Source organism: Opisthocomus hoazin, chromosome Z, assembly GCF_030867145.1.
Source record: "Opisthocomus hoazin isolate bOpiHoa1 chromosome Z, bOpiHoa1.hap1, whole genome shotgun sequence".
Lineage (NCBI taxonomy): Eukaryota > Metazoa > Chordata > Aves > Opisthocomiformes > Opisthocomidae > Opisthocomus > Opisthocomus hoazin.
This window is the reverse complement of record NC_134454.1, coordinates 28,739,055-28,766,826: the sequence shown is the minus strand read 5'-3', so window position 1 is coordinate 28,766,826 and position 27,772 is coordinate 28,739,055. Positions and strand designations below refer to the sequence as shown.

The 27,772-nt window shown below is 40.3% G+C and overlaps 1 protein-coding gene across 5 annotated transcripts in view; it reads left to right on the top strand.

The window, feature by feature from the left end:
* XRCC4 (X-ray repair cross complementing 4) overlaps positions 1-27,772 on the top strand; it is a 192,679-nt gene that overhangs the window by 18,193 nt on the left and 146,714 nt on the right. For 4 of the 5 annotated variants that reach the window (XR_012761948.1, XR_012761947.1, XM_075411597.1 and 1 more), the window contains exon 3: positions 10,363-10,550. Coding sequence is in view for 2 of the 5 variants with exons in the window: in XM_075411597.1 (XP_075267712.1) it covers positions 10,363-10,550 (188 nt within the window). In the remaining 3 variants the exon portion in view is untranslated. Of the gene's footprint in view, positions 1-9,271; positions 9,403-10,362; positions 10,551-27,772 lie in introns of those variants that run through there. The other variant, XR_012761949.1, reaches the window with a different exon arrangement.

Sequence of the window (27,772 nt, the reverse complement as noted above, 5' to 3'; positions counted from 1 at the left end):
ATTTATGTTTTAAGTTATTACTGTTCTCTGTTATTATTTTTAAACGCTTTCAAAACTGTCACCTACAACTTACATCAAAACTTTTTGTAAGCATCACCTTTGGCTGGTGATGGAGGAGGTGAGGTTCATGATCTTCTGGAACGTGTTCTGAGGTCTTTCAGGTCTGGAAAGTTTGCGTGTCATACCTGATGCTAATTCATTTAGCACATGGATATGCAATGTTTTGTTCTTTCTCAAGAACAGAATTTCTTGCAGTGGTATTGGAGTGCCGCTTATGTGTCTTCTCCAGATCCTTGAACAAATGTGTCATGCAAGTTCAATTCGCAAGTTAGAGTTCAGGAAGCATTTAATTGCAAATGTTTTTTAAATGGTTCGATAAAATATTTATAATTAAAGGTAGCTGTATTTGGCACTCAGGTGAATTTTTGAGAAGGAGAAGGGACAAGAAAATATTTTTTTTCCCTGGGCATAAGTTATCAGAAGTGGAAAAAAAAAAATAGCCTGAATAGCCTGTGGTGTTTTTCCCCACTCAGAAACCTGAGTAAGAGGATGGGTCTCTTAAAATGTGCATGCTTCTCTCATCGATGTGTAGTGGAAGAAGGAAAGATTTGCGTGTTCCTTAGAAATGTGTCAAGTGCTTTATCAAAAGCCCTTCTCGCAGTGGCAAAAATATGTCAAACAGCTGAAAGAATGATATATTTTACAACATATTGTAGGCGAAAACATTTTCCTGACTCTTTTTCTGAATTACAAGAATAGATGCCTGTGTAGTTCCTTGCTTCCTTCTCCCTGCCCAGTGGATGTTGTTTCTCCCCAGTTCCTACATAAGCCAAGCTTTCAAATAGGCATTGTGTATATTAAAAAAAAAATAGTGCTTTATATATATATATACACACACATGTATACAAACTATATATGTGTATAAACGCACTATTGATTAGGAATTTCTGCACCAGACAAATGTATTCCAGTGCTGGTTCCCTGTTGTCTGGTATGAAAGTTTTTTTTTTTTTTTCCTTGATCTGACAGTAGGAAACTCAAACTATACATTTCCAAAATAACAAAAAAGATGTTAAAATTGATAAATACTCAACTTCTTGAGTATACTAGTTTTTCTGTTTAAAAGCTTTTCTGGTTGTCGCTGTGTAACTTTTAAAATACTTAGCTTAAAATTTACAAAAAGCTGATTTTTCAAATCTGTTATTTTTCGAAGTAAAACCTGTAACTTACTATAACTGGAAGAGTATAGAAAAAATATGTAAACACAGTTCTCATTTTGTTGACTTCCTGCATCTGGCAGAATGGTTGGGTAATCATTTCCAAACAGAGGACCAGTGAAAGCAAGATGACCTCACTCTGCTAAAAGCAAAGAAAGAAACCCACAACAGTTTAGCACAAGTCCTGGATGCTCATCCAGAGGGGTGAGCCTCTATTTCTTCTGCAAGAATCTGATCTATTTGTAAGAAGTCCCTACTGAATTTGAAGTCCTTTGAACAATTTCATTAGGAGTTGAAGCTCTTGTGCATGAGGCTTTTCTACCACTCAGATCTGTATTTTCATACACTCAACGTTGTTTTTGATCACCTTTTCTAAGTTATTACATCACGTTTGAGACTGTTCAGATTCTAAATTCAAAACCTGGGAGGAGGGAAAGCAGTGGTCAGAAAATTCTTGCCTTGGGAAATCCCTTTTGGATTTCTCATGCTGTGGCTTATTTTGCTTGGCAAGACCTACCAGGAAGTGAATGCAAGTTGCTGATGGATTTGTCTTTTATGATTTTTGCATATTTAATGTGGTGATGAGAAGAGTTGGGAGTCTGATTTAAGGAGGAAAAAAAAAAAAAGTCAAATGTTGGGGGCAGGAGAAGCACACAAATGTGCAATATGATCTAATGTATTAGCTTAGTATTGGGTTAAAGAACTACAGAACATGGATTTATATACTTCATGTGTCTCTAGAGATTGATCAATTCTGATAGTTTTATAAGATAAACGAACATGCAGCATGTACAGATACCACATAAGAAAAAAACCACAGTGCTCTATTAGACTATATTAGTATCTGGTTTTTTAGGTTTCTGATTTTTATTAGAAGTTTACCTAATTTTTCTCAGTGTTGAAATCATTGTTCTAGACAAACACTTATTTTTGCAAGTATTTCCAACTTACTTTTTTCTGCCTATCTTTGCCACATATTTCAAGGGATTCCACATTTCTGTCTGTAGTTTTTGGGGGATTTAAGGGAATTGCTGAGGTACTGGTGGCCTTTTCTCTCTCAGTTCTGTCTAGTGTCCTGTACAAGAAATAAGCTGCCTAGTGAGGAAATGATTGGTGGCTGTAGCTTGTAATAAAATAGGAATGTTTTGATGATAGATTTCTTGCCTTCCTTTCCTACTCAGTTCTTGCTGTTTGTAGTGGATTGTTAGCTCTGCAAGACGAGCATTGACCAGCACTGTAGCCCCAATTCTTCACTGGCTTGTAGGTTTAGCTTTTTCCTGACTGTATTGTTCTTTACGTGAACATTAGAAGTGCTACTTTCAGTTTTAAAAAAAAAGAAGATGCAGCTGGCAGTTGTTAAAGTTTTAAGCCTTTCTGATTACATAGGTTTCATGCTTAAAATAAATTTCAGAAATCTTGGAAAATAGTTTTACTACTCCATCTAAGATACTTCTGTGTGTCCAGTTATGTTGGGGCTGAGGGTTGAACACTTGATTTGGCTTGCAATGAAGTAGGGAAGACCTGATAGCATGTGGAAAGGCTAGTGTAAGTTTACAGCCTCCAGCTTTGCAGCGCTGTTTGTAACGGCACCAAGTCCTGTCCTGAAACTCACACAGAATCACAGAATGTTAGGTATTGGAAGGGACCTCTGTGGGTCATCTAGCCCAACCCCCCTGCCGAAGCAGGGTCACCAGAGCAGGCTGCACAGGACCTTGTCCAGGCGGGTCTTGAATATCTCCAGAGAAGGAGACTCCACAACCTCCCTGGGCAGCCTGTTCCAGTGCTCCGTCACCCTCAGAGGGAAGAAGTTCTTCCTCATGTTCAGATGGAACTTCCTGTGCTTCAGTTGGTGCCCATTGCCCCTTGTCCTGTCACTGGGCACCACTGAAAAGAGCTTGGCCCCATCCTCCTGACACCCACCCTTCAGGTATTTGTAAGCATTTCTAAGGTCCCCTCTCAGCCTTCTCTTCTTCAGGCTGAACAAGCCCAGCTCCCTCAGCCTTTCCTCGTAGGAGAGATGCTCCAGTCCCCTCATCATTATCGTAGCCCTCCGCTGGACTCTCTCCAGTAGCTCCTCATCTTTCTTGAAGTGGGGAGCCCAGAACTGGACAGAGTACTCCAGATGAGGCCTCACTAGGGCAGAGTAGAGGGGGAGGATATCCCGGTGGCCACACTCTTCTTAATGCACCCCAGGATTCCATTGGCCTTCTTGGCAGCCAGGGCACACTGCTGGCTCATGGTCAACCTGTCGTCCACCAGCACTCCCAGGTGCCTCTCCGCAGAGCTGCTCTCCAGCAGGTCCACCCCAAGCCTGTACTGGTGCATGCGGTTATTCCTCCCCAAGTGCAGGACCCTGCACTTGCCCTTCTTGAACTTCATCAGGTTCTTCTGTGTGCAACTCTCCAGCCTGTCCAGGTCACACTGAGTGGCAGCACAGCCTTCTTGTGTATCCATCGCTTCTCCCAGTTTTGTATCATCAGCCAACTTGCAAAGTCGTGCCCGTCAATCTTAATGCGTGAGGATTAATGCACAACTGACTTTGACTTAGGAGTTGTTTGCTTGGAGGTCTTCCCATGTTTGCAGTGCTGCATGCTGGCTTTGCTCATGTTCATGTGCCTGTATGCCAGTTGCAGAGGTGTCTGGTGCGTAGGGAAGGAGGCAGTGATGCAGTGTTGCAGCTAAATAGCATGGCTTTGCACTCAGCGTCCTTTTTGTTGGAGAAGTACTAGATGGCTATATACATGGCCCTCTGTCTCAGACTCTCACTCTTCCTGTATTAGGAATGGATTTTATGTATTAGAAAAAAGGTGGTTGCGATGTCCATGCAGTGAAAAAAGGATTATTACACCTTTATCCATTTCACTCTCTCTTTCTGTGTCCTCTGTTCCTTTCATAAAGATTTTTTTAACTCCCAACTTAGTTAAGAGGGCTGCTGTTTACCTTTTGCTCGGTTTAAATTTGTCTTGTTGGGTTGTAAGAAGAAATTTGAAAAGCGTGACTTGTTCTTCAAATGATGATACTAAAATATAGATGTTTTGAATCTTTAGTTTCTTAGGTGTCTCAGAGCATTTCAGTGCCCTAAAGCTCATCAGTATTAGGCTGCATAGAAAAACATTTAGGTATGATTGTCTGTTACATCTGCTGTAATGGACAGCAGAATACAGTTTCCATTTCGTGAAATGTGCTTTTACGAAGAGCACACATCTGAAATTTACAGTTCTATAGGGATGTACGATTATAGTATGCCACACTTCTCCTTGGCCTCTTTTTTCCAGCCTCCTCCATTTTTTTTTCTTCTCTGCAATATAGATAGTGGAACTTAAAAGGTAGGGATAGAAGCATCTGCTGCAATCTAGGAATACTGATTATGAATTACTTTATTTCTGGTTTGTTCTCATGCATACTCCACAACACTCCTTCTTAATGACGTTTCTGCAATTTCTGACATCTACTGAATGTTTGTGCTGTTGCAGATCTGGTAAAATTTGGTGTGCCTCAGGTGTCGGTACTGGGGCCGGGGCTGTTCAATATCTTTGTCGGTGACATGGACAGTGGGACTGAGTCCACCCTCAGCAAGTTTGCCGATGACACCAAGCTGTGTGGTGTGGTTGACACACTGGAGGGAAGGGATGCCATCCAGAGGGACCTTGACAGGCTGGAGAGGTGGGTCTGCGTGAAGTGCATGAAGTTTGACAAGGCCAAGTGTAAGGTCCTGCAAGTGGGTCGGGGCAATCCCAAACACAAGTACAGGCTGGGCGGAGAGTGGCTTGAGAGCAGCCCTGAGGAGAAGGACTTGGGGGTACTGGTGCATGAGAAGCTCAGCATGAGCCGGCAACGTGCGCTTGCAGCCCAGAAAGCCAACTGGATCTTGGGCTGCATCAAGAGAAGCGTGGCCAGCAGGTCGAGGGAGGGGATTCTGCCCCTCTACTCCGCTCTTGTGAGACCCCACCTGGAGTACTGCGTCCAGCTCTGGAGCCCCCAACATAGGCAGGACATGGATGTGTTGGAGCAGGTCCAGAAGAAGGCCACAAAGATGATCAGAGGGCTGGAGTACCTCTCCTAGGAGGACAGGCTTAGGGAGTTGGGGCTGTTCAACCTGGGGAAGAGAAGGCTCCGGGGTGACCTTAGAGCAGCCTTCCAGTACCTGAAGGGGCCTACAGGGAGCATGGAGAGGGACTTCTCACAATGGTGTGTAGTCATAGGACAAGGGGGAATGGCTGTAAACTAAAAGAGTGCAGATTTAGATTAGATATTAGGAAGAAATTCTTCACCACGAGGGTGGTGAAACACTGGCACAGGTTGCCCAGAGAAGCTGTGGATGCCTCCTCCCAGGCAGTATTCAAGGCCAGGTTGGATGGAGCTCTGAGCAGCCTGGTCTAGCGGAAGATGTCCCTGCTCATGGCAGGGGGGTTGGAACCAGATGATCTTTAAGGTCCCTTCCAACCCTTACCATTCTATGATTCTATGAAAATGCTACGTATCATGCCTTGTCCTTTACTTGTTGTTAAGGTAGTATGAGTATGATAGGTTTCCTCTTGTATCTTTAAAAGAAAAGGGGAGCAGAGAATACTCAATTTTAAGCATTGTCTCTTAAGGAGAGTATGGGGAATTTTTTGACAGACTTCAGACTGCCATAGGCCTGACATTTCATATCTTAGCGTGACAAAGACTGACTGGTTTATATTTATTGAGGCTAATAATATATTTTTTAAATTCTTTTTTTCTCTTCTCATAACTCCAATGCAGTTCAGTTCCCTTGCATCCCTTTGCTTCCTAGCTTTTGAAGGACTTAGCTCATTTGAATCTGCCTAGGAAAAAATGCCTTGTGCTAGGGGATAACTGATGTGATTCTGACTCATTAGTTCATCCCTTTAACTGAGTGCATCTGCAGGCTCAGATTTTCCACAGAAGGGGGTTGTTTCTTCCTGTGTCAACTGCTTGTTTCCTTGCAGTGGTGACATTAGCATGCTTTCTCTTGCCACCTGAATCTCCTTTTTCACCCAGCTGTTTGCCTGTGTCTTATAAACAGAGAAGTAGGGTGAGGTATTAGTTACTGACCTGCCTTATCAGATTTTGCAGACTTATGGTAATAAGATAATTAGCAAGGTAGTATTTCTTTTTTTGTGTGCACAAATAGTTTATGTGTTTGTCAATAGGTGATGTAACTGATTATTGTGATCTGTTATTAAAAAACAAAAAAAGCACAAAAACTGCAATAAAAAAACCAACAAAAAGTGCCTCAGTTAAGTGTAAGATCAGTAAAGTCTACATTTTTTCCCTGTTTTGAGATGCGTAGAGAGGAGGGCTACAAGTGAACAAGGAAGAGCTGATTGGGTAAGTTAGAGCTGGGGGCAGCCTTTGGCTGCAGTGGCTGTTGCGTTGGTGGAGTTGAGGATTGTGAGAGGAGGGAACAGAGTAACCAGGATAACAACCCCAGATTTCAAAAGAGCAGACTTTGACATCTTTCAGGATGTCTTTGAAAGCATCCCATGGAATATGACTCTGGAGAGAAGAGGGGTCCAGAAGAGACGGTCCATTTTTCAAGGATCACCTTCTCCAAGCTCAAAAATAGTTAATCTCACTGATATAGGAAAAAAACACCACAAAGGTCTCAGGAGGCCTGTGTGGGTGAACAAGTTGTGCCTAGCTAAACTCAGACATAAAACTGAAGCGTACAAGAAGTGGAATCCAGGGGAAGATGACCAGGGAGGGACACAGAAACACAGACTAAGCATGCAGGAATAGGGTTAGGAAAGCCAGAGCCCACCTGGAATAGCATCTGGTGAGGCATGTGAACAGCAACTAGGACTTCTGCAGCCTAATCAGCAGCAAAAGGAAGATGAGAGAAAACATGGGCCTGTTGTGGAATGGAACAGGGGGACTGGTGGCAAAGGGCATGGAGAAGGATGGTGTACTACTCGGTGCCTTCTTTACTCTTTGCTGCTTAAGGTTTGCCCTCAGAAATTTTCAAGCACCTCAAATCAATGGGAAAGTCAGGAGCAAAGGAGACTTACCCTTGGAGGAGGGTCGGGTTGGAGACTTTCTTAAGAAACTGGGTGTACACGAGTCCATGGGACTTGATTGGATGCGACCGAGTGCTGAAGGATCTGGCCCATGTCATTGTGAGGCTACTCTTGATTATTTTTGCAAGGTAATAGTGGTCAGGGGGTGTTTTTAAGGGCTGGAGAAAATGTCTCTCCTATCTTTGGGAAGGGTAAGGGGATGGATCTGGGTGACTGGAGGCTGGTCAGGCAGAGGGTGCTGGAGGAATAATCCAGGAAACCATTTCAAAAAATACTAAGGAGATGAGGGTGAGTAATCGGTATGAATTTACAAAGGGGAAATCATGCCTGACCCACCCGATAACCTCCTGTGATGAAATTACTAGCTCGATGAATGAGGGGAGGGCAGTGAGTGTTGTTTATTTTGGCTTTAACTAGCAAGGCTTTCAACGCTGTGTCCTCTAATGTCATTGTAGACGAACTGGTGAAGTCTGGACTAGATGAACGAGCAGATGAACAGTAAAATGGATTGAGCTCAGCCAGTTCAACCAGATTTCAAAAGGTTCTGATCAGTGGCTGGAAGTTCAGACTGGAGGCCAGTTACTGGTGGCCCTGTACCACAGAGATCAGTACTGGGTCCAGTACTGTTAACATCTTCATAAATCACTTGGATGATGACCCAGTGCATCCTCAGCAAGTTTACATATGATGCAAAACTGGGGGGAGGGGTTCATAGAGGATTGGGTTGCCATTCAGAGGGACCTGGACAGGCTGGAGAAATGGGCTGACAGGAATCTCACGAAATTCAACAAAGGGAAATGCAAAACTTGGGGAGGAGTAAGCCCCAGCATGTACTGGTGCCTTGGATGGATGGCTGGAAGCATGTCTCTTGTTGAAAAGGACCTGGGGGTCCTGGTGGACAAGAAGTTGAACATGGGCCAGCAATGTGGCCTTGTGGCAAAGAGGGTCAACAGCCTTTTGGGCTGCACTAGTAAGAATGTTGCCAGCAGGTCAGGGAAGATGATCCTTCCCCTCTGCTCAGCCCTGTTGAGACTCATGATGCAGTGTCCAATTCTGGGCTCTCCAGTATGAGAAAGACATGAATTTATGTGACAGTCAATGAAGATGACTGAAGGACTTGAGCATCTGTCATGCTAGGAGAAGCTGGGAGAGCTTGGAGGAGAGAAGGCTCAGGGAGATTTTATCAATGTGTGTTAGTTACCCAATGAGAGGGACTAAAGGAGATGCAGCCAGACTCTTCTCAGTGATGTCCAATGAAAAGGCAAGAGGCACTGGGCACAAACTGAAATACAAGGAATTCCATTTAAACACAGGGAGAAACTTTTTTACCATAGGGGTGATCAAGCACCAGAACAGATTGCCTGGAAAGGACAGGGAGCTTCAGTCCTTGCAAATACTCAAAATCCATTCAAAACATGGTCCTGAGCAAACTTCGTAGTTGACCCTTCTTTGATCAATGGAGTTGGACTAGGTAATCTCCAGAGGTCCCTTCCTATGTCAGCCACTCTGAATCTGTGAAAATAAGCTAAAATTACTGAAGGTGCAGAATTAATCCAGAAATCCTGAAATGTGTGAGAAAGTAACTATTCATAGCAAATAATTATACATTTATGTCTTTGCTGTATTTTTATATGATGGATTGATTTGATGTGTACTGCCTCCTTTGCAATATGATGTTAGATACTGTGTCAAGAAGAAGACTGTAGAAGAAAGAGGCAATTTGAACAGGTTCATGTTTGATTGAAGTGCTGTTCTATTTCTATCAGTATGATTTCAACACAAGTGCAGGCTTATGTCTCAGTATGAAACTAGCTGCAAAGGCATTTTTATAGATTAATATAGTTATTAATGGGGGTTTTATGTGGGATACTTGTAAAAGTCACTTGCATTTCTGTGAAGGATGTATTTTGGCATGGTTTGTTTTGTTGTGTTTTTGGGTTCATTTTTGATGTTCGTGGTTTTTTGGTTGGGTTGGTTTGGTTTAGTGGGTTGTTTTTTGTTTTTTTTTCCAGGTTGTCACAAAATCTCCTTTTCCATAACTTGCTGTCTTAAATGCTGGGCAAATCCTAGAAAGGTCTAAGACATGCAGGGGCAAATGACAATCTAGAGCAGTCTTCCTCAGAAGATTGGTCAGAAGAAAAGTAAACACTTCTGCTAATCAAGTAAACGCTCTAACATACTATATTGGTAGGCTACACATTAAAGCCTGCATTACATTATACATGTGCTATCTTAAATTTAATTTAGTCTTTGCTTATATCTGTCTCTGCAAGAACCTCTGCACTCCAATGCTAAGACTCATTGAGTTAATTATTCTGATTAACATTTGATCTCTAAATGTACTGAGGAAACAGTATGTAGACTAAAATAAAAAGAAAGGAAATTAACCAGAGACCCATGTGGTAAAACCAAGAACTGTTTCTTGCTAGTCCTGCTGAAAGAAAAGTCAAACTGAAACAGCAGCTTATCAAGAGGGTTAATGAGAAGAAAATTTAGGGAGAAGAAAATGATCAGAAACAGGCAGGAAAGGCTATCATAGTTCTTCAAGACATTACATATTTATTGGCCTGTTCTGTATTGTATTCAACCATTCTTCATCTTCAAGGCAAAGGTTCTTGAATGTGAACAGTAAAACATAGGTTCTCAAGTCCCTAGGTGTAGCTTCATTTGTAAATTGACATTTTATTTTGTTTTAAGGTTATAAGTTACAAGCTTGGAAAACTAGATCAAGAATGTGTGAGGAGACAGTTGCATCTGTTGTCTTACAAGGTTTAGATTACATGCCTTCAGTGAGAACTGAGAGGGCACAATAAATCATAGTTAAAACATTCCACTCTTTGTAGTAAGGTTACAGTTATTCAGAATAACGTTAGGCAAGTAGAATTATGGACTAGTAGCAATAAACCATTTTCATACAGGAAAAAAGGGACAGAACTTGATTCTTATGAAAAACAGTATTCACGCTACATTTCCAGTGTCTGGCACAGTGATGTATGTAGAGCAGCGAGTAGTCTAGTGTTTGCCTATCCGTTACGGTGTGTGTGTGTCTGTATGTACGTACAAATAGATATACGTGTTCACACACATATGAGTATATATTCTCACGTGTTTCTTTCTGATAGTGTCTGAAGCTGAAATTTCTAGGGAGGCTGCTGACATGGAAATGAATAGAGAAAAGTATGTCGAAGAACTGAAGAAAGCATTGGTAGCTGGAGAAGAATCAGCTGGGAAATATAACTTTGCGATTTCAAGAGATGAAGAAAATATGGAATGTCACTTTTCCTATGAAAGAAATCTAAAAGATGGCACTGTAAGTATAATTAAATGTTTTAATTTGACTGTTAGACTATGAGAAGGACCTTCTTGGTACATTTCTGTGTTTTATTAGGTTCTTGAAAAACAAGTAGACCTGTGATACATGTTTCAGTTTGAATGAATGTTGTGAACTCTGCCACGGGCTAAACTAGAAAGAAGTCTGTGATTTTTCTATCAAAATCTGGTATCAATAGAACTATTTCTGTGTTAATTTCTTAAATGCTGCTGGATAAGAGTGTTACTTCTCTATTAAAGTTTTGGATTAGTGTAGTAACAGGATAAGTGGTAAAGGTTTTAAACTGAAAGAAGTTAGATTTAGATTAGATATTACGAAGACATGCTTTGCTGTGGGGGTGGTGAGGCCCTGGCACAGGTTGCCCAGAGAAACTGTGGCTGCCCCCTCACTGGCAGTGTTCAGGACCGGGTTGGATGGGGCACTGAGCACCCTTGGGCTGGTGGAAGGGGGCCCTGCCCACAGCAGGGGGTGGAATGAGATGGTCTATAAGGTCCCTTCCAACCCAAACCATTCTATGATGATTCTATGATTTATGGTTTTGGGGTTTTTTTTAAGCAGGATATGTCTACATGTTGGAACATGTGCTTAGTATTTAGTTTAGCATTAAGGTGGTGTGTTCCATCAGCTGTAAGTTTGTTCTTAATTCCTAACTTGGGAGGTATGCTTCCCTTTGGAAATTCTAGCCCCTAATGCATTTCTGCTTTGTTTCTTTGTTCTCTTTCTCTACTCACCTAAACTAGGAAACAAAGTTTAAGTAAGATTATTTGCAAATGTGAAAGCCCACTTTTAATATGAGCTTTTCTATTACTTTAAATATTTTGGAAGCTAACCCTGAAATTGCTTCCTGCTTGGAAATGCATCAAATTTCAACTGGGAATATGATTCCATGTTGGTTTCTTGGCTGCAAAGGAAAGGACCGTCTTAAAGCAAGAAAGAAGCCAGTATAATCTTTATCTCTAGACACTTTTGGGTATTTCAGGTTGTGAGTATTCTTCTGGGGAAGAAACTAATTTAAAATATTCCTCCTTGTTTTTAGTCCCCCCCCCCCCCCCCCCCCAAATTAATGCTTTGCCTTTCCCACGGTTTGTCAACCACTTCAGTTGTGCTAGGATAGCAGTTGAGCTGACTGACCACTCAGCCACATCAGTGAGACACCCTGGGTTTGAAAAGCACTGATTTGAAATTGTGCTGGTCTAATTCAGAGCACAGTTCTGCAATCAGGCATTGCTGAGGGGAATAAAATTATGGGGAGAGAATGGAGATGAGATTGCAGATAGAGAAGAGTAGAAATGTCTCTGGCCAGTAAGTTTTTTTCCTGGGGAAAAAATCTAGCATGGAGATGTGTCTGGGAGAAAAGTGTCTAGGGATTGTCCTACCTGCTTTGTTTTAAAAGGTTTCCTCTTCAGACCATTGGGAAGTGCTTTGCTTCTCTTTTGGTTAATCAAATTGGCAGGTATCGCCTTTTAAGGAACTAGCAGAGGTGTCTGACTTGTAACAAAAAACCAGACCAAAACAAAGAACTTCTCTAGGATGTGTCTGTTGGAAGTGGGGGGCAGAAATACTTTTTTCCTCTAAATTGGAAATAGGCAAAGAATGCAGTATAGCTGCTGGTCACAAACGTGGAATGGGAGTATGTGTATACTTTGTGTGTATGTATCTCTTAGATAAGATTAGGAAAAATTCACTTTAAAGAGGATGGGCATTCATACTACCTTAGCAGCAGCAGCTCACTTATGTGCTTATTGTCACAGTTCTGGCTTCATTTTGGTAAGCAGAGAAGGAGAGATTCAGTGGTGCAAAGTTCGACTTAAGAATATTTCATTATAGGCCTTTTTCCTTGTGCGATATAGGAAATATAAGACACAGTTTGGCTCTTGATTGAGTTGCCAAAAGTTAGATGACGGAAGTCTTCCAATCTGCATTGTCAGTATTTCTGGGTGTTCACCCAAGGCCTTAATGGGCTCTACACCCCCTTCTTGACACTTCTTGTGAGCACACAGGACTGAGTGCTGTTTACAAAGGGTCTAGGACAAAAGTACTGTATTACAGCAGGATTGCAAGGTTAGGACTGAATTTTACTTAGAAAATAAGAGCTGTAATTTTAAGAATTCTGTTTTTCTTGTCTGTGTCACACATAATATATTCTAAATACCAGACAGATGAAATACATAGTATGTTTTTATTAAGGGAAAATATATTAATATATGTGAGCCCACCTAATATATGTTTCCAGCAATTAAGGCTTACGAGAAACTTAATTCATATGAAAACATCTTTATGCCAATTTGGGAAAGTAATAATCTGGCGAAAGACACTGGAAGTACAAAGTGTCCTGATTGCTATTCATGCTTTGAGCTTTGGGTGTCAAAAGAGTATTTTAGAAAAGATGTCGTTTTATTGGGTGAAAATACACCTTTTTGTTCCCTCCTGTACTAAACTAATGCCTACAAATAAAATTGCCAAAGCCATTGTCAACATTACAAACAGCTTCCAGGTGTATAACAGAATATGTTTCAAGCATTTTGCAAATACTCTGTGAAAGTATTCATAGTGTATATCTTTTAGCATCAGATTAGGAAATTAATCTTCCTGGGCTTTGTACATCCAGAGGGCAGAGTGAGATTCAACTAAATGTACAGTTGTCACAGAGGAAGCCTAGAGAAACTACTCTGCAACTTAAACGTGACTTAAATTCAGTGTTTATCTCTTATTAGTACTTATTTTTCTAACTGGATATTTGTCTGTACATCTTTTGTTTAGTCATTATGAGTATTTTTTTTTCCTCATTTAATATTTCAGCAACTGTATATGCATGCAAATTACAACCTTTCCAGTCTTGGGAAGAGTGTTGCAGGCTGTGGGGGGATTGGACGACGATGGCTATGCATGTGCATGAAGAGAGGAGAGCTTCTGGTTAAACTGTACTACATTTCTTTTATTACATGTGCTGCATGCAGTCAAACTGAGAAATGTAGGTAGTCTTCATGTTTTTGTTTAAAAATGTGGGCGTAAAGGAGAAGGAGCCATCATTTCCAATTTTGACAGTAGGGCACATAATTCTACTTTCAAGTTCCTTATTTCTCCTCTCCTGCCCCATTATATTGTTAATCACCATTGTGAGAAAAGTCCATTACATTATCAAGAATAATTAGAAGATCATTGTTCTTAAACCAATGTTTTTATCGTTTGATGTATAATAGAAGATTACAGAAAAGTATGCAGGAAGGTGTGATTGATTGTGTTTGAGTACAGAATGCTTTGCTTAGTCTTAATGTGTTTAACACTTTTCAGTTAAAAAGTCTCCATACTTCTCAAATGCATTGTTAGACTTTGTGAGCTACAAGATGCTCATCAATTCATGCAGCTATCTATTACTGCTAGATTTTTCACCCAATGAGTACACAGGTGCCTAAGAAAAAATTTCATACACTTAGAAAATCCATATGCCTTTTGTTAGAGGTATATGTATGCTTGTATACACAAATGATTATTTTAATTAATTTTAATGAAACCAATGTGCAGCGTCGTGTTGATCACCAAGTCATCTATACTGATCTCAACCAGTGATTTCCAGTGCAGTGCTCTGTCATAGTTCATCCAGTCTGGATAAACCACCAATTCTCACCAAAAAGGAAGCATAGAATTTCTTCAAAATAACTTGCCTTTTTTCTTCTGAATACATCATAGATTCAGCTGAGTTATGTTCTGGGCCCTTATTTACAAATGATATCTACACAGTCTACAAGTAATTGCAGTCTGAAAAGTCTGTGAGTTTTAGGTACATCATGGGTATACCCCAACTGAAATGAGCGTGTCAAAAGCATCTTAATTCACAGTGATAAATGCTTGCATCTTGTAAGGCAAGTTTCTACTTTTTCTGTCTCTTTGTTAAGAAAATTCGTATTGATTTGTAGATACCATAGTTTAAATGAATAATCTCAAGTAACGTTCTTGATGCATTTATAATTCACAGTAGTTAAAATTAGTAAACGTCATACTACTATTTGTTACTTTAATTCACAAAGAGAATGTGTCCGAGAAAGCAGAAAAAGAGCGATAAACTACAACTCATATTTTTGGTATATTGCATCCATATGGGAGAAGTGTGCTGCTACATCTGTGTACCATCTTGTTTTATCTGTTGATCCCTGTTTCTTGTAAATAGCTGCACATGTGAAACGTACTCTGCGCATAATTATCATGCTTCATATATGGACTAGGAACTTAGTAAACAGATCTGTTTTGTCATAAATAGTAAAAGCTTTCATATGGTAGTGCATCAGAAGTTAATGTTTAAAATTTTAAGCCTTAAAAAGCAGTGTTTACAGTGTTACAGGTCAGTAATTTAGTGATTGACTAATGTGAAGTAAAGTTAGCTATGTCACTCGTGTCACTTGATTTTTCTCTTCATGAGGATAATTTTCATCTTGGTAATAACCAATGTTGAAATACTATATATATGTGATTTATAGATGCATATGTAATTTTCAAAGGCTTAGTGAATGTATAAATCTGAAATACTCTGTTTTCGATAGACTGTTTTTCTGAGATAGTGTTTTTTGTGGTGTGGGTTGTTTTTTTTTTTTTTGAGTTCTGCACTTGCATATTTATTTTCCAGTTTTCTGGTAGAGAATATCTGTAGGTGATTTTAGACTAGCGACTGGTAATAGTCGCTTGATGATGACGAAATGTGTTAAATACTGAATTGTTGTTTCCACAACTGGACTAAACTGTGGTATTTGAAATAATTCTTGCCTTCTTTGGAGCAGCTTGCTAAAGATCTGCTTCCTTAAAATATACTAATGTGCCAGAACTGTAATGGGTGGTCTACAGGAGTGCAAATAAAAATAATGGAGTGATGTTAAGAAAAGGAAAATGTAGGCATATTATTGGGAAATATTTTCTGACATTGAGAGTTGTTTTACTGCTGAAGTGTTTGCTAGAGGAAGTGGTAGCAGCCCCACTGCGTTAGTCACTTAAAAATGACTGGACAGAGGAATGGAAAATGCCCTGTAAGTAACTATCCTGCATTGGCAGTATAGTACATTAGATGACTTATTAGGTGTTCGCCATCCTCAAACCTGTGAATCTCTTCTTGCCTGCCCAGACTACTGTGTGCTCCATTGATCTGTGGTGGAGTGAATGTCTTCACTAAGGAACTTGTGTTTACAGACAAGACAGATGTGCAAGTTGAAGAGCAGTGGGGTGGAAGATGTAGTTTTTGCAAGATGCCTCTTGAAAACAGGCTTATCATCCCTCATTAGGTGCCACAGACTGGTTGTTCAAAATTTGTTGTGTCTTTTGTAGTCTAGATGGAACATTTGACAGTGGTAAGTCTGACATGAATCTCCACTATAGCAATAAAAGTTGTCATTGTCAGCATCGCCTCATTCAGGTAAGTATACAAACAAGCCCTTGAAGATCAGTTTGGTTTTCCTTTCCTGGCTGATAAGGAAGAATAATTATCCCTTGTTTGCTTGTGCTTAAGTTTAAAGGTACAAACTTGTCTGTGGTTCGTTAAAATTGCTTCCCCCTCTTTTTTACTGGCTTATTAAGGCTGCAATTACACTTGTTAGCCAGAGCTCTCTTTTGAAGGCTAAGGAGACCTGCAACAACTTAGGGGAGGGTAGGAAGGCAGATAGTATCCGGATGTGAAATCCCTTTGACAGTTTTTTGTATAGCTTTTACCATTGGCTAATAAATATCAGGGGAGTTGTTCGCAGCTCCTGTTTAATAGTGATTCAGAAGACTGCAATTTACAATCTAATTCACCTGTTGTTTAGTTGATGAACAGGTAGCTTCCTTCCATGAACTGATGTCTACCACCAGAGCTAGATGCTTAAAAATAAATGCTTGCAACTCATCTAGTCAGAACAGTGCTTGAGTAAACCAAACCTATATCTCCAAATCCTTTTATAAGTGTTTATAATGATTAATATATAATAATGATGTATATATAAGATTTACGTAATCAGTGAGTCTACTTATGTCCTGATGTTTTTTTTTGAATGAATGGAAAACTTCCTCAAGTCACAAATAATTCGTATCTGAATTACAGGAGATATCTACATAACGGATTTATTTTGCAGTGTCATAGTTGCATATAATTTTAGAAGTATCGGAATAAGAATCATAATCTAGTATAAGTGAAGTCCATAAGGGTTTTAGTAATTTCTTGATTAGCTTTTTGAAACAGTGATCAAAAAGATAAAATGCTATTTAAATACTTGTTCTAGCTGTATCTCAGCCTGATGTAGCTGAGCCTAAAAAACTATGCCTTTAAAAAGTTCTGATGTGCTTTGTGATTTATCTTCCTTATGACAGGTGGCTTTGCCGTAGGGCATTCAGCTCTCTGCCCTTAGGAACTGTTTTTAGGGTGGTGAGGGCAAAGTAGACTGTTAAGAGTCACATTAAAATAACAATGGGTTTGGTATACAGTGGGACTTGTGTGTCAAGCCAGCTGCAGTGCAAAATGGGCCACACACACAGAGATCTCAGTAAGGGGCCATTGAGGCTGGGCCAGCTAAACTGCTGCCACCTAAACAAACACCATCACAGAGTCTGTGATTTAGTGCTTGATCTAAGTAGGTGACCACTTGGAAGTAAATCTTTCCAAGTACTTTAGCGAGTCACTCCACATATAATAAATAATGGAAATCCGGCATGATTTTTTTTTTGTACTGCAATTAAATTGATTAAATAGCCTTTGATAAACAATTATTGGAGTGCTAGCAGTCTTCTTTTTTACAGTAATGTGACAAGCTCTGTTCTTTTTCTTGCCTTTTGTGTAAATTTGTAAACAGGGAGGATATGAGCTTACGAAATTCCACCTTAGATACAGTACTGTTGCTAATTAGACTGATAGAAGAGACGCTGCTATTTGTATCTTCCATTTCCTGTGGCAGCTTTTTCCTGGTGGGTTCTGTGCATTCGTTATGAGTCTACTACAAGTTAAAAATAGTTCAAGAAATTAATGCTAACCAAAACTTTTCACAGCATACTGACCGAGTAAAGTAGAATTGATAGAACTCTTTATGCTGTCCAGACTGTCCTGATTCAAGGTTTGAGTAGTTACTTTGCTCTAAACCACTGAGGATGTGTTGTTTGGATAACAAAGGTCGCTGAGAGTTCAGATTGTTTCCCAGGCAATTCGACTAACTGCTCAAATGAAGAGGCAGAAAGATGAAATGATTAATTTTTAGGTCCAGTGTAAAAGCAGTGACTCTTCTGTATCATTTACATCTGTATGCTTCAGGATTTAAGAACGTACAATTGAATGAGTTTATCAGAAGTCCAGTTTAGAAATAATTTACTAGTGTGCCTCGTATAAGAAAAACTTTGTTATTTTTTGTGTAACCTCAGACTTCTAAGTGCTACATGATTTTCCCCATCTTGCCTGATGTGTACCTTTATGCACTCTTCGGGTCTGGTAGGTACACTTTAAATGCAGTGGATCACCTCTGTAGCCTTTAGGTAAGAAAAGGTTTTCTAAAAAAAATTATCCCCCCCCAATATTAATATGTGTACGATATTTAACAAAAGTCATGGAGAATTAAGTTATGCTATTTTCCTTGTTTAGCTCTGTGATTGTAATATGGTATTTGGTTGCTGCTTCCGGTAGGCAATGTGGGGGACATACATTTAAAATACTGTTATTATATACATTTAAAAATGCAGGATTGTTGAAAAAGGAAGAATCAAACACTGCATTGAGTAAATGCTCCTCCAGTTTCTCACTACCTGGTAGGATTTGTGGATTTCACTGCAACTATCTGATTGAAAAAAAAATAGTCGTTTAACTGTTTTAAGGCCTATTCTAAATGACACTATAAAGGGCATTTTCTTATTTCATGAGTGCAATGATGGTCTAAATACATTAAGAACAGCTGTAAAATGTTCTTAAAATAGCAAAATAGATATAGTTTTGATTTAGACAAGAAAAATTGTCAGTTGTCCTTTCTCCCTCCTGATGTTATTGTATCGTCTCCCCTACCTTCCCCTCAATTCCATCAGATTTTCCCTTTTTGGCATACCTGCTGTGCGTTGCAAATCTCTGTGTAGACATCAAGGCTTGCTTTTACTTGTACAGCTGAGTACAATTGCTTTCATTTTAGAAGGAAAATCTTTAAATCATGGCATATTGACAAGTCTTAGTTTCCCAAGAAAAATAGAGAGGACAGTAGATGCTCTGGAAAAGAGATTACTGCGTGTGGGTTTTAAAAGTTCACTACAAGACTCCAGTCTTATAATCTCTGTAAGGATGAGTAACAGAGCCTGAAGAACAGCAAGAATCTCACCTATGTTTCTCTTCAGAAATGCTTTTGCAGCTCCAGAGGAAGCATTCATGTTTCTACCTGCAAAGGCACAGGAAAACCCTCAAGTTCAGTATAATAATGGTTTCTTAAATTTTGTGTTCACTGAAATAGAAACTTTAGTAGTATAAAATATTGAATGGATATGTTTTAACCCTCAAAGCTTTGAGTAAATGCTTCCAGTTAATTTCAACACATATACGCATTTTGCTTCAGTTGCATACGGAAATTGTCTTGAAATGTAAAAAAAGAGCAAATCTGAGAAGTCCAGTATTTTTTAAAAACTGGGAAATACAGAAATACCTCTATGTAATGTGATGCAGAAATCAGGTATCTGTAGTATTTGCAGTGAGGGGGGTGTTATGCTTCCTGTTATTTTCTTCCCTGAAGTTGCAGTGACGTGAAATACATATATCTTTGCTTGTTCACTTATCTTATGAAGTCACTGTATATTAGTAATTCTGACACAAAAATTTTCTCTGAACAGTGAAAACAAGTTCCTAATTTCACTGTCCAATAGTCAGAGCAAGGTTAACTGTTTCTGGTTGAACAGTATTATTCTAATTTTGCTACCTCGCTATAAACACTGTAAACTGTTGTGTTGGACTAGGATTTTACAGAATGCTAATTACTGCCTGTGATGTTGGACAGCCTGTGGACTAAGTTTGTTTTTTATCACCAAGGACAAAGCCTAAGGCAGTTTGATTTGAGATTTAAAATTTAAAGCCAAATTACATATATATTTGAAACTTTTGGTGAGTCAAATATTCAATTACAATTGTTCTAAAAGATATTGGTATCACTCAAAAATCCTTTGGAAGGTAGATTCTCTGTTTTTCAGATCTTGAATGTGGTTCTCTTACAAAAATATGTTTCCCAGAAAGCTAAATACAGAGTGCAATTTCAAGAGTATGTTTCTGGGTAGTATCATTCTGTGGAAAAGCTCCTCCATGGAATGTGAATTGTCTTGTTATAGAAGCCTTCCAGTACCTGAAGGGGGCCTATAGGAAGGATGGGGAAAATCTTATTAGCAAGGTCTGTTGTGATAGAACAAGGAATAATGGCTTTAAACTAAGGGAGGGTAGATTTAGACTAGATATAAGGAGGAAATTTTTTACAGTGAGGGTGGTGAAACACTGGCACAGATTGCCCAGAGAGGTAGTGGTGGCCCCATCCCTGGAAATATCCAAGGCCGGGTTTGATGGGGCTCTGAGCAACCTGATCCAGTTGAAGATGTCCGTGCTCACTGCAGGGGGGTTGGACCAGATGGCCGCGAAAGGTCTGTTCCAACCCAAAGCATTCTTTGATTCTAAACAAAATTCCTATTTAACAACCGTGCATATCATGAGACATGTCTTCTTTTAAATAACCCAGAGACAAATGATAATTTTTTGAGGGTTTTTTTTGGCTAACAATTGAAAATATAAAAATTTATTATCATCTTTTACTTCCCTGGACTCACAAAGGAGTTAGTGCAATCTTGTTGCCTGCTTTGAGAAACTGATTTTCCAAATCAGACATTCATCAACTCGTTTTTTTGGTTTTGTCAGTGTTACTGAGATTGTATACCGAAATACATTAAACATTGTAGTTTTGTTCTCATTAGGAAGTAATGAGATGTTGTCTAGGACATAGGTTGAAAATGAGAGTGTTAAGAATGTAAATACTAATGAATAGAAAACAGGAGAATGTTTAAGGGATATTTCAAATGTAGACACCTGTAATTATAATCAAAGATGAACATTTTTCCCTCTGTCAATGGAAATTGTTGAACCTACTGAAATAGCAGCTTACTTCACGTTGTCTATTAAACAATGAAGATTTCTGTAAAGTCAGTCAGCTTGGTTATCCCTTACACTCCAAACATCCCCCTCCCCCAAACCATAGAGGGACTGATTTAGTAATATTGTGTATTAGTAATGACAGTTGTCTACAAGCTGACAGAAGCTTACTAGAGGGCAGTCCTGGGGTTTGATGCTTGTTGTGAAGCAACTGTCTGTCTCTGCATCTTGTCTTAATCTTCTGCGTTTTACTCACAGTAGGACAACACAACTGTCTCCTCTGTGGTTCCCTTCCACTGAGACTGTACCTATGCTGTTACCATCAGTGTGCTGGAACAAAACACATGCCTGAAGGTAGAGAAGTAAGAAGCATCTTTCTCTGATCACTCTCATCCTTTCTTGTCCTAGTGTGGAGACGTCCGGAAAACAGCTGTGGTGTTTCCAAAGATGGCTCTCATGGCATGTCAACAATAGAAAAAAAATTAAACACTTAGACACATTTATAGATTTTTTTTAGGATTAATTAAGAAGAAAATTTATATACTTTTGAGATCTGTCTGTCTGTGATCTATCACTATTTTTTGTTTTTAAGGAACTACATTAAAATATTTAGTATTTGTTTTATTTTTATAACTACTAACTGGTATACAACAAACCAGTTATGTTTCTGAGAGACCCAGCTGAAGGTTTTGTTATCTGTGATGGAAAGCCAAATTCTAGTTCTTCAAGGAGTTAGTCAGTAGGACCCCCTGGGAATCGGTCCTCAGGGACAGGGGAGCAGAGCAGAGCTGGCAGATCTTTAGGGATGCCTTCCATGGAGCGCAGGAGCTCTCAGTCCCCAGGTGCGAGAAATCAGGCAAGCAAGCGAAGAGACCGACATGGCTGACTCAAGACATGCTGGTCAAACTAAAGAGCAAGAGGGAACTGCACAGGCAGTGGAAGCAGGGACAGGTGTCTTGGGAAGAGTACAGGGATGCTGGCCGGTTATGTAGGGATGGGGTCAGGAGGGCCTTCTACAGGTATGTCAGCCAGAAGAGGAAGGTCAGAGAAAGCATACGCTCCCATGATGAACAAGAATAGTTACCTCGTATCAACAGACGAGGGGAAGGCTGAGGTGCTCGACAACTTTTTTGCCTCAGTCTTCACTGACAACCTCTCTCCTTGCCCCTCCCCAGTTGATGGACCGCAAGATGGGGACCATAGGGGTAAAGCCCCTCCCACTGTAAGGGAGGATCAGGTTCATGACCACCTGAGGAACCTGAACATACATAAGTCTATGAGACCTGATGACATGCACCCCAGAGTCCTGAGGGAATTGACTGATGTCATTGCCATGCCACTCTCTGTGATATATGAAAGGTCATGGCAGTCGGGTGAAGTCCCTGGAAAAAGGGTAGAAAGTAGGACCCTGGGAACTACTGACCTGTCAGCCTCACTTATGTGCTTGGGAAGATCATGGAACAGATCCTCCTAGAAGCTCTGCTAAGGTACATGGGCGACATGGAGATGATTTGAGACAGCCAGCATGTCTTCACTAAGGGCAAGTCCTGCCTGACCTGTGGTGGCTTTCGATGATGGACTGACTACATCAGTGGACAGGGAAGAGCTATGGATGTGATCTATCTGGACTTCTGTAAGGCCTTTGACACAGTCCCCCATCACATCCTTCTCTCTAAATTGGAGAGATATGGATTTGATGGGTTGAGTGTTCAGTAGATAAGGAATTGGTTGGAATGTCGCAGCCAGAGGGTAATGGTCAACAGCTTGATGTCCAAACAGACACCAGTGACAAGGGGTGTCCCTCAGGGTTCCGTACTGGGACCAGTGCTGTTTTAACATTTTCATCAGTGACACAGACAGCAAGATTGAGTGCACCCTCAGCAAGTTTACAGATGATACCAAGCTGAGTGGTGTGGTTGACACGCGAGAAGGATGGGATGCCATCCAGAGAGACCTGGACAATCTGGAGAAGTGGGCCTGTGTGAACCTCATGAGGTTCAACAAGGCCAAGTACAAGGTCCTGCAGCTAGGTTGGGGCAACTCCCAGTATCATTGCAGGCTGGGGGATGAAGGTATTGAGAGCAGCCCTGCTGAGAAGGCCTTGGGGGTCTTGGTGGATGAAAAGCTGGACATGAGCCACCAATGTGCGCTCGCAGCCCAGCAGGCCTACCATACCTTGGGGCTGCATCCCCAGCAGTGTGGTCAGCAGATTGAGGGAGGTAATTTTGCCCATCTACTCTGCTCTGGTGAGACCCCCCTGGGAGTCCTTCCTGCAGTTCTGGACCCCCCAGCACAAGAAGGACATGGAGCTGTTGGAGTGGGGCTAGAGGAGGCCACAACAATGATCCGAGGGCTGGAACACGTCTCCTATGAGGAAAGGCTGAGAGAGTAGGGGCTGTTCAACCTGGAGTGGAGAAGGCTGAGGGGAGACCTTAGAGCAACCTTTCAGTAGTTAAAGGGGACCCACAGGAAAGAAGGGGAAAATCTTTTCAGCAGGGCTTATTGCGATAGGACAAGGGGTAGTGGCCTTAAACCAAGGGAGAGTAGATTCAGACTAGATGTAAGGAAGAAATTTTTTACCATGAGGGTGCTGAAACACTGGCGCAGGTTGCCCAGAGAGGTGGTGGAGGCCCCATCCCTGGAACCGTTCAACGCCAGGTTGGACGGGGCTCTGAGCAACCTGATCCAGTTGAAGATGTCCCTGCTCACTGCAGGGGGGTTGGACTAGATGGTCTCTAAAGGTCCCTTCCAACCCAAAGCATTCTATCGTTCTATGGGGGCCAAAACCATGTTTTCATTGGCTATGAATAACTAAACGTGGATTCTCTATTGTTCAAGAGATCAGAGGAATTATCAGCCAGCTGGTAGAGTTGTGTGTCAGCTTGATAAATCTGTAAACTATGTAACTAAGATTTTCTGCTTTCAAGAATCTTTGCAGGCTACGAGTGAATTATTCAAGGTATCTGAGAAAAGGATATGTCAATAAGGCCAGTACTTGGACATGTGGTAACAGAAGTCTTGTGCTAACCAGTTGAAGAGGGTATGTCATGTGTATTGGCTACCTGACATAATTAAGTTTAAAAATTCTTGTTTCAGTGATATAATCCAGGGATAAAGCCAGCTTGACTGCAATAAGAGTATCATTTCTCTGGAAAAGAAAGTTTATGTACCAGTCCTTTATCTTGAGAGACGATGAGTAAAAGAATCAAACCAGCCAAAGCTGTTCCACAGTTGCCTCCAAAACTGCTTGATTAGTAATGAAAAATTTGTTCCTCTGTGCTTTCTCTGCAAGCGTACTATTTATCCTGTAACAGCTGTAGTAATTTTCATGGATTTTAACAGTTTATCCTAAGCTCTACCACTTTATATTTTGTTGTTAGATAATCAATGTTCATGTCCATCTTTAATAACATCTAGCAATATGAATGTGTATGTGTAACCAGACAGTGCTCTAACGACTTAATGATTCAGGGCACCAGAAAGTGGAAATTATTCAAGGTAAAGGCATTCTTAATTTGTGGTAAAAATAATTCTGCCAGATTGTATGTGGGAGGAGTGGGTGGACAAGACTTGTTGTTAACTCTTAGACAGGCTACACCTTGATTTTTTGAATGTCAAAACAGATTCAAGGGGCATTAGAAATGGATCAGTATGCTGGTTTTGAGAGTGCGAACAGTGAGGTGAATGCTTGGGCTCAATAGCTTTCACAAGACCCTCATATGTGTCACTACTGAAATCCAGATGAAGGCCTGGCTGTATATATTGCAAATGTGTTTGGTGTACTGTACTAATTTATTTTTCCTTTTTGTCTGTGGTCCTTGAGTATTTTTGAATCCATTTTTCTAAAGCATCCATTTTCTTTGTGGCTAGAATGAAAGGAAGATGTTAAGTTACATAGTATTTACCACAGGGTAAGAGTGAGACTATTTGCTGTGAGTATCTGTCTTGATTTGTGGAAAAAAAAAAAAATCAAGCAGATACTGTGCTGATTTTCTTGCCGTTACATTCTTTGGTCGGGGTGCAGGATCTCTGTAGGTTCTGTGGCACAAACATAAAAAGTGGGCACTACCCCACCCAAAAACCCAAACATTGAGAGGAAAGATGACAAATATACATCCTTGCTGTCTGACTTTCTCGTGAGGAAAGTAAACCCACTTCTCTGGTGGAGGAAAAAAATTGCAAAATGTTGCTGCCTGTAATAGCAAAAGTAGACTGTGAAGGTCAAGGGAGAGGTTGGACCTGAAGATGTTGTGCCTGGCTCACAGACCTTGATAGCAGACACGATGCTGATACCTGTGTTAGCTGAGAAAATAAATCGCAGCATCTGAAGGAGGTGCCGTCTCTGTTCTCTAGCCATGTTAATCTTGAGCAGACAGCAAGGTATGCAGGAGATGGACCAAGGGAGGTATGAGGTCTTGGAATAGAAATGGGACTGAGAGTCATCCACTTAGGAAGGGGAGATTAATCTGAGTGTAAATAACATCAAGACTTAACATACAGGAAAATAAAGAGACCAAGCTAAACAGGAAGCAAGTGTTTTAAAGCTGTCCTTGTGAGCTAATGGTTTAAAATAAATGCTTGATGGGGGGGTAAAAAAAAAAGCCTAACTTGTTTTGGTTTTAACTTCTGTTGCACAAGGTGATATCTAAAATTGACACTGTAACAATTTTTTTTTACCTTTATTACTAACCTTTTTTAAGACTTGGGGTTGGGAGGTAGTATATTGCCAGGTTTTACCCATCCTAATCTAGCTGTGTGGTACCGGACAGTGCTTACATGACATGAGTGCGGTGGTTTCCTTCTGGTGCGCTGCCAGGACTGCATGTGTTCATCAAATGTTGTTTAGCCATTGCAGCATATATGTGCCATCTGGAAATGCATGTGCTTCGCTTCCTGAACAATGGTCTTTAATCAAGACCACTGTTATGGAAAGGCTAGAAAGAGTGGTATACATAATCAGTAGGATGCCAAAATTAGAATTACACATACATTTTTCCTAATGCTATCATGTTGCATTCGGGGTAACAAGCTTCCAGAGGGTACCACATCTCTAGAGCTAGTACCTTTATCCACGATCTCTCTTACTTCTGTGTATATTATTCAGAGTCCAAATAATTTAAAGAGCTTCAGTGTAGTAATAACAAATCAAGAGTCATAATGGATAATTGTAAGCCTATAGGAATTGCCTGCCATCTTTTATTTGTTAGGAAAGTACTATGTACTTACATTTATCTTTTGCACTTACGTTTAGTGTGTTTCCATTAATTTCTAGTAATTTTTAATGCCAAAAATGTTTTGTTTCAACAATACCTCATATTCACTGATAGATCTTTTGTTGTGGTTTTGTGGTTGGTTTATTTGTTTGTTTTTCCTATGAAAATTAGCCGGGGGGGGGGGGAGAGGATCAGAAAATGTCTCTCTTCAGGATTTCTGGTAGTGCTTAATAAAGCTGCACTAGTTAATCCCAGTATTCCTGGAGCTGGTTGAGAGTAGTGCCCTAGATCTTCCTCCCTTCTTAAAACCAATTTTTGTTTTTTAGAATCTGATTTTTCAATTTTTAAATTTTTTTATCTCTGCACTTTTAAGGCTTTAGACTGGCTGAAATCTAGCTGTCTGATTGTGAATGAATCCAGACACGTATTCAGGGTTTTTCATACTGCTCTTTCAGGAGTCTTAGAGTTTCCTTGGTGAAAGAGGAAAAGAGAAGCTTGAAACTGACTCAGTGACAGCTCTGTCTGCCTGTCAGGGAGCTTATGGACCTTCATATACAGACCTACGATTTCATGATACCACCACATTTAAGTGAATGGAGGTTCTCTGTGTGATTGCACAGCTAACTGTGAGCTAATAAACAGCACTGGCCCAGGTTGCCCAGAGAAGCTGTGGCTGCCCCCTCCCTAGCAGTGTTCAGGACCAGGCTGGACAGGGCTTGGAGCAACCCGGGCTGGTGGAAGGGGTCCCTGCCCATAGCAGGGGGGTTGGAATGAGATGGTCTTTAAGGTCCCTTCCAACCCAAACCATTCTATGATTCTATGATAATTCATAGGTTGACAGAAGGTACTTGTGTTACATGCTTCATGTGAAATTTACCACAGCTGACATACTTTCAGTTCATCTCAGAACATTATGAAAATGTGGGTGCAGTCAGATGTTTATTGGTTATCTGTCAGTCTGGAATTTTAGTTAATTAGTATTTGTTCTCTGTTACTTTTACTGAAAGGAACACTTGTATTTCATGGTGTATGAGTGACCCGACTTGGTAGCTTGTGCGTGTAAGGCTCAGTGACAATTTAATATTGTACATAGCCAGTCTTGGTCCTGGCCTCTGTGCTGTCTTTTTCAAAAGAAGTGGTCTTACCCTTTCACCTGTGCAGGGAGGTAGGGACAAATTTAATCTGGCAGAGCTTTCCTGATACTGTGTATGTCAGTCCTTCGAACATATGCTTCAATTTTGATTGCATTTCTTCAGCATAAGATGAGGCTTGAATCCACATTTCTGTCCTTATATATTTTTCTAGATTATTTTTTTTTCTGGGTGATAGCTTTTTTCTTCCATGGAGTGGTTTCTGAATTATGACAAGAAGGAATTTACCCCACAAATTCAAGTGTGGGACTTGAAGTGTAACTGCTATACACCACTCAATTGGAGTAGTAATACCTAAAATGTAACTCTCTAACTAAACAAGAAAGAATACAAAATAAGTTGTAACAAGTTGCAAAATGGGTAGTTTGTGTACTTGAGCATGGAAAATAGTGTAGTTCAACAAATGGCAGCTACTTTAATGAAAAAAAAAGAAAGAAAAGAAAATCCCTAGATGTCAGGTCACGTGCCTTAAGAAAATAACTATTAGATTGCACAACATATGAGTATTTTCCTTTCAACTACAACTTTCAACTTAATCTGGACCATGACTTTGGAAAGAAATATATTTCCATATGGTAAAGAATTTATTAATATTTATTAAAAAATTCATGTGGGTTTCTCCATAAAGAAGACATAAAACTGTTAACACTTCAGTGGTCTGGTGGGTACCATACAGTCTCTATGCCTTTGTGTTTTCACTACCTTTGAAGGGAAAATGTTTAGTAAGAGAAAGTTGTCTCTATC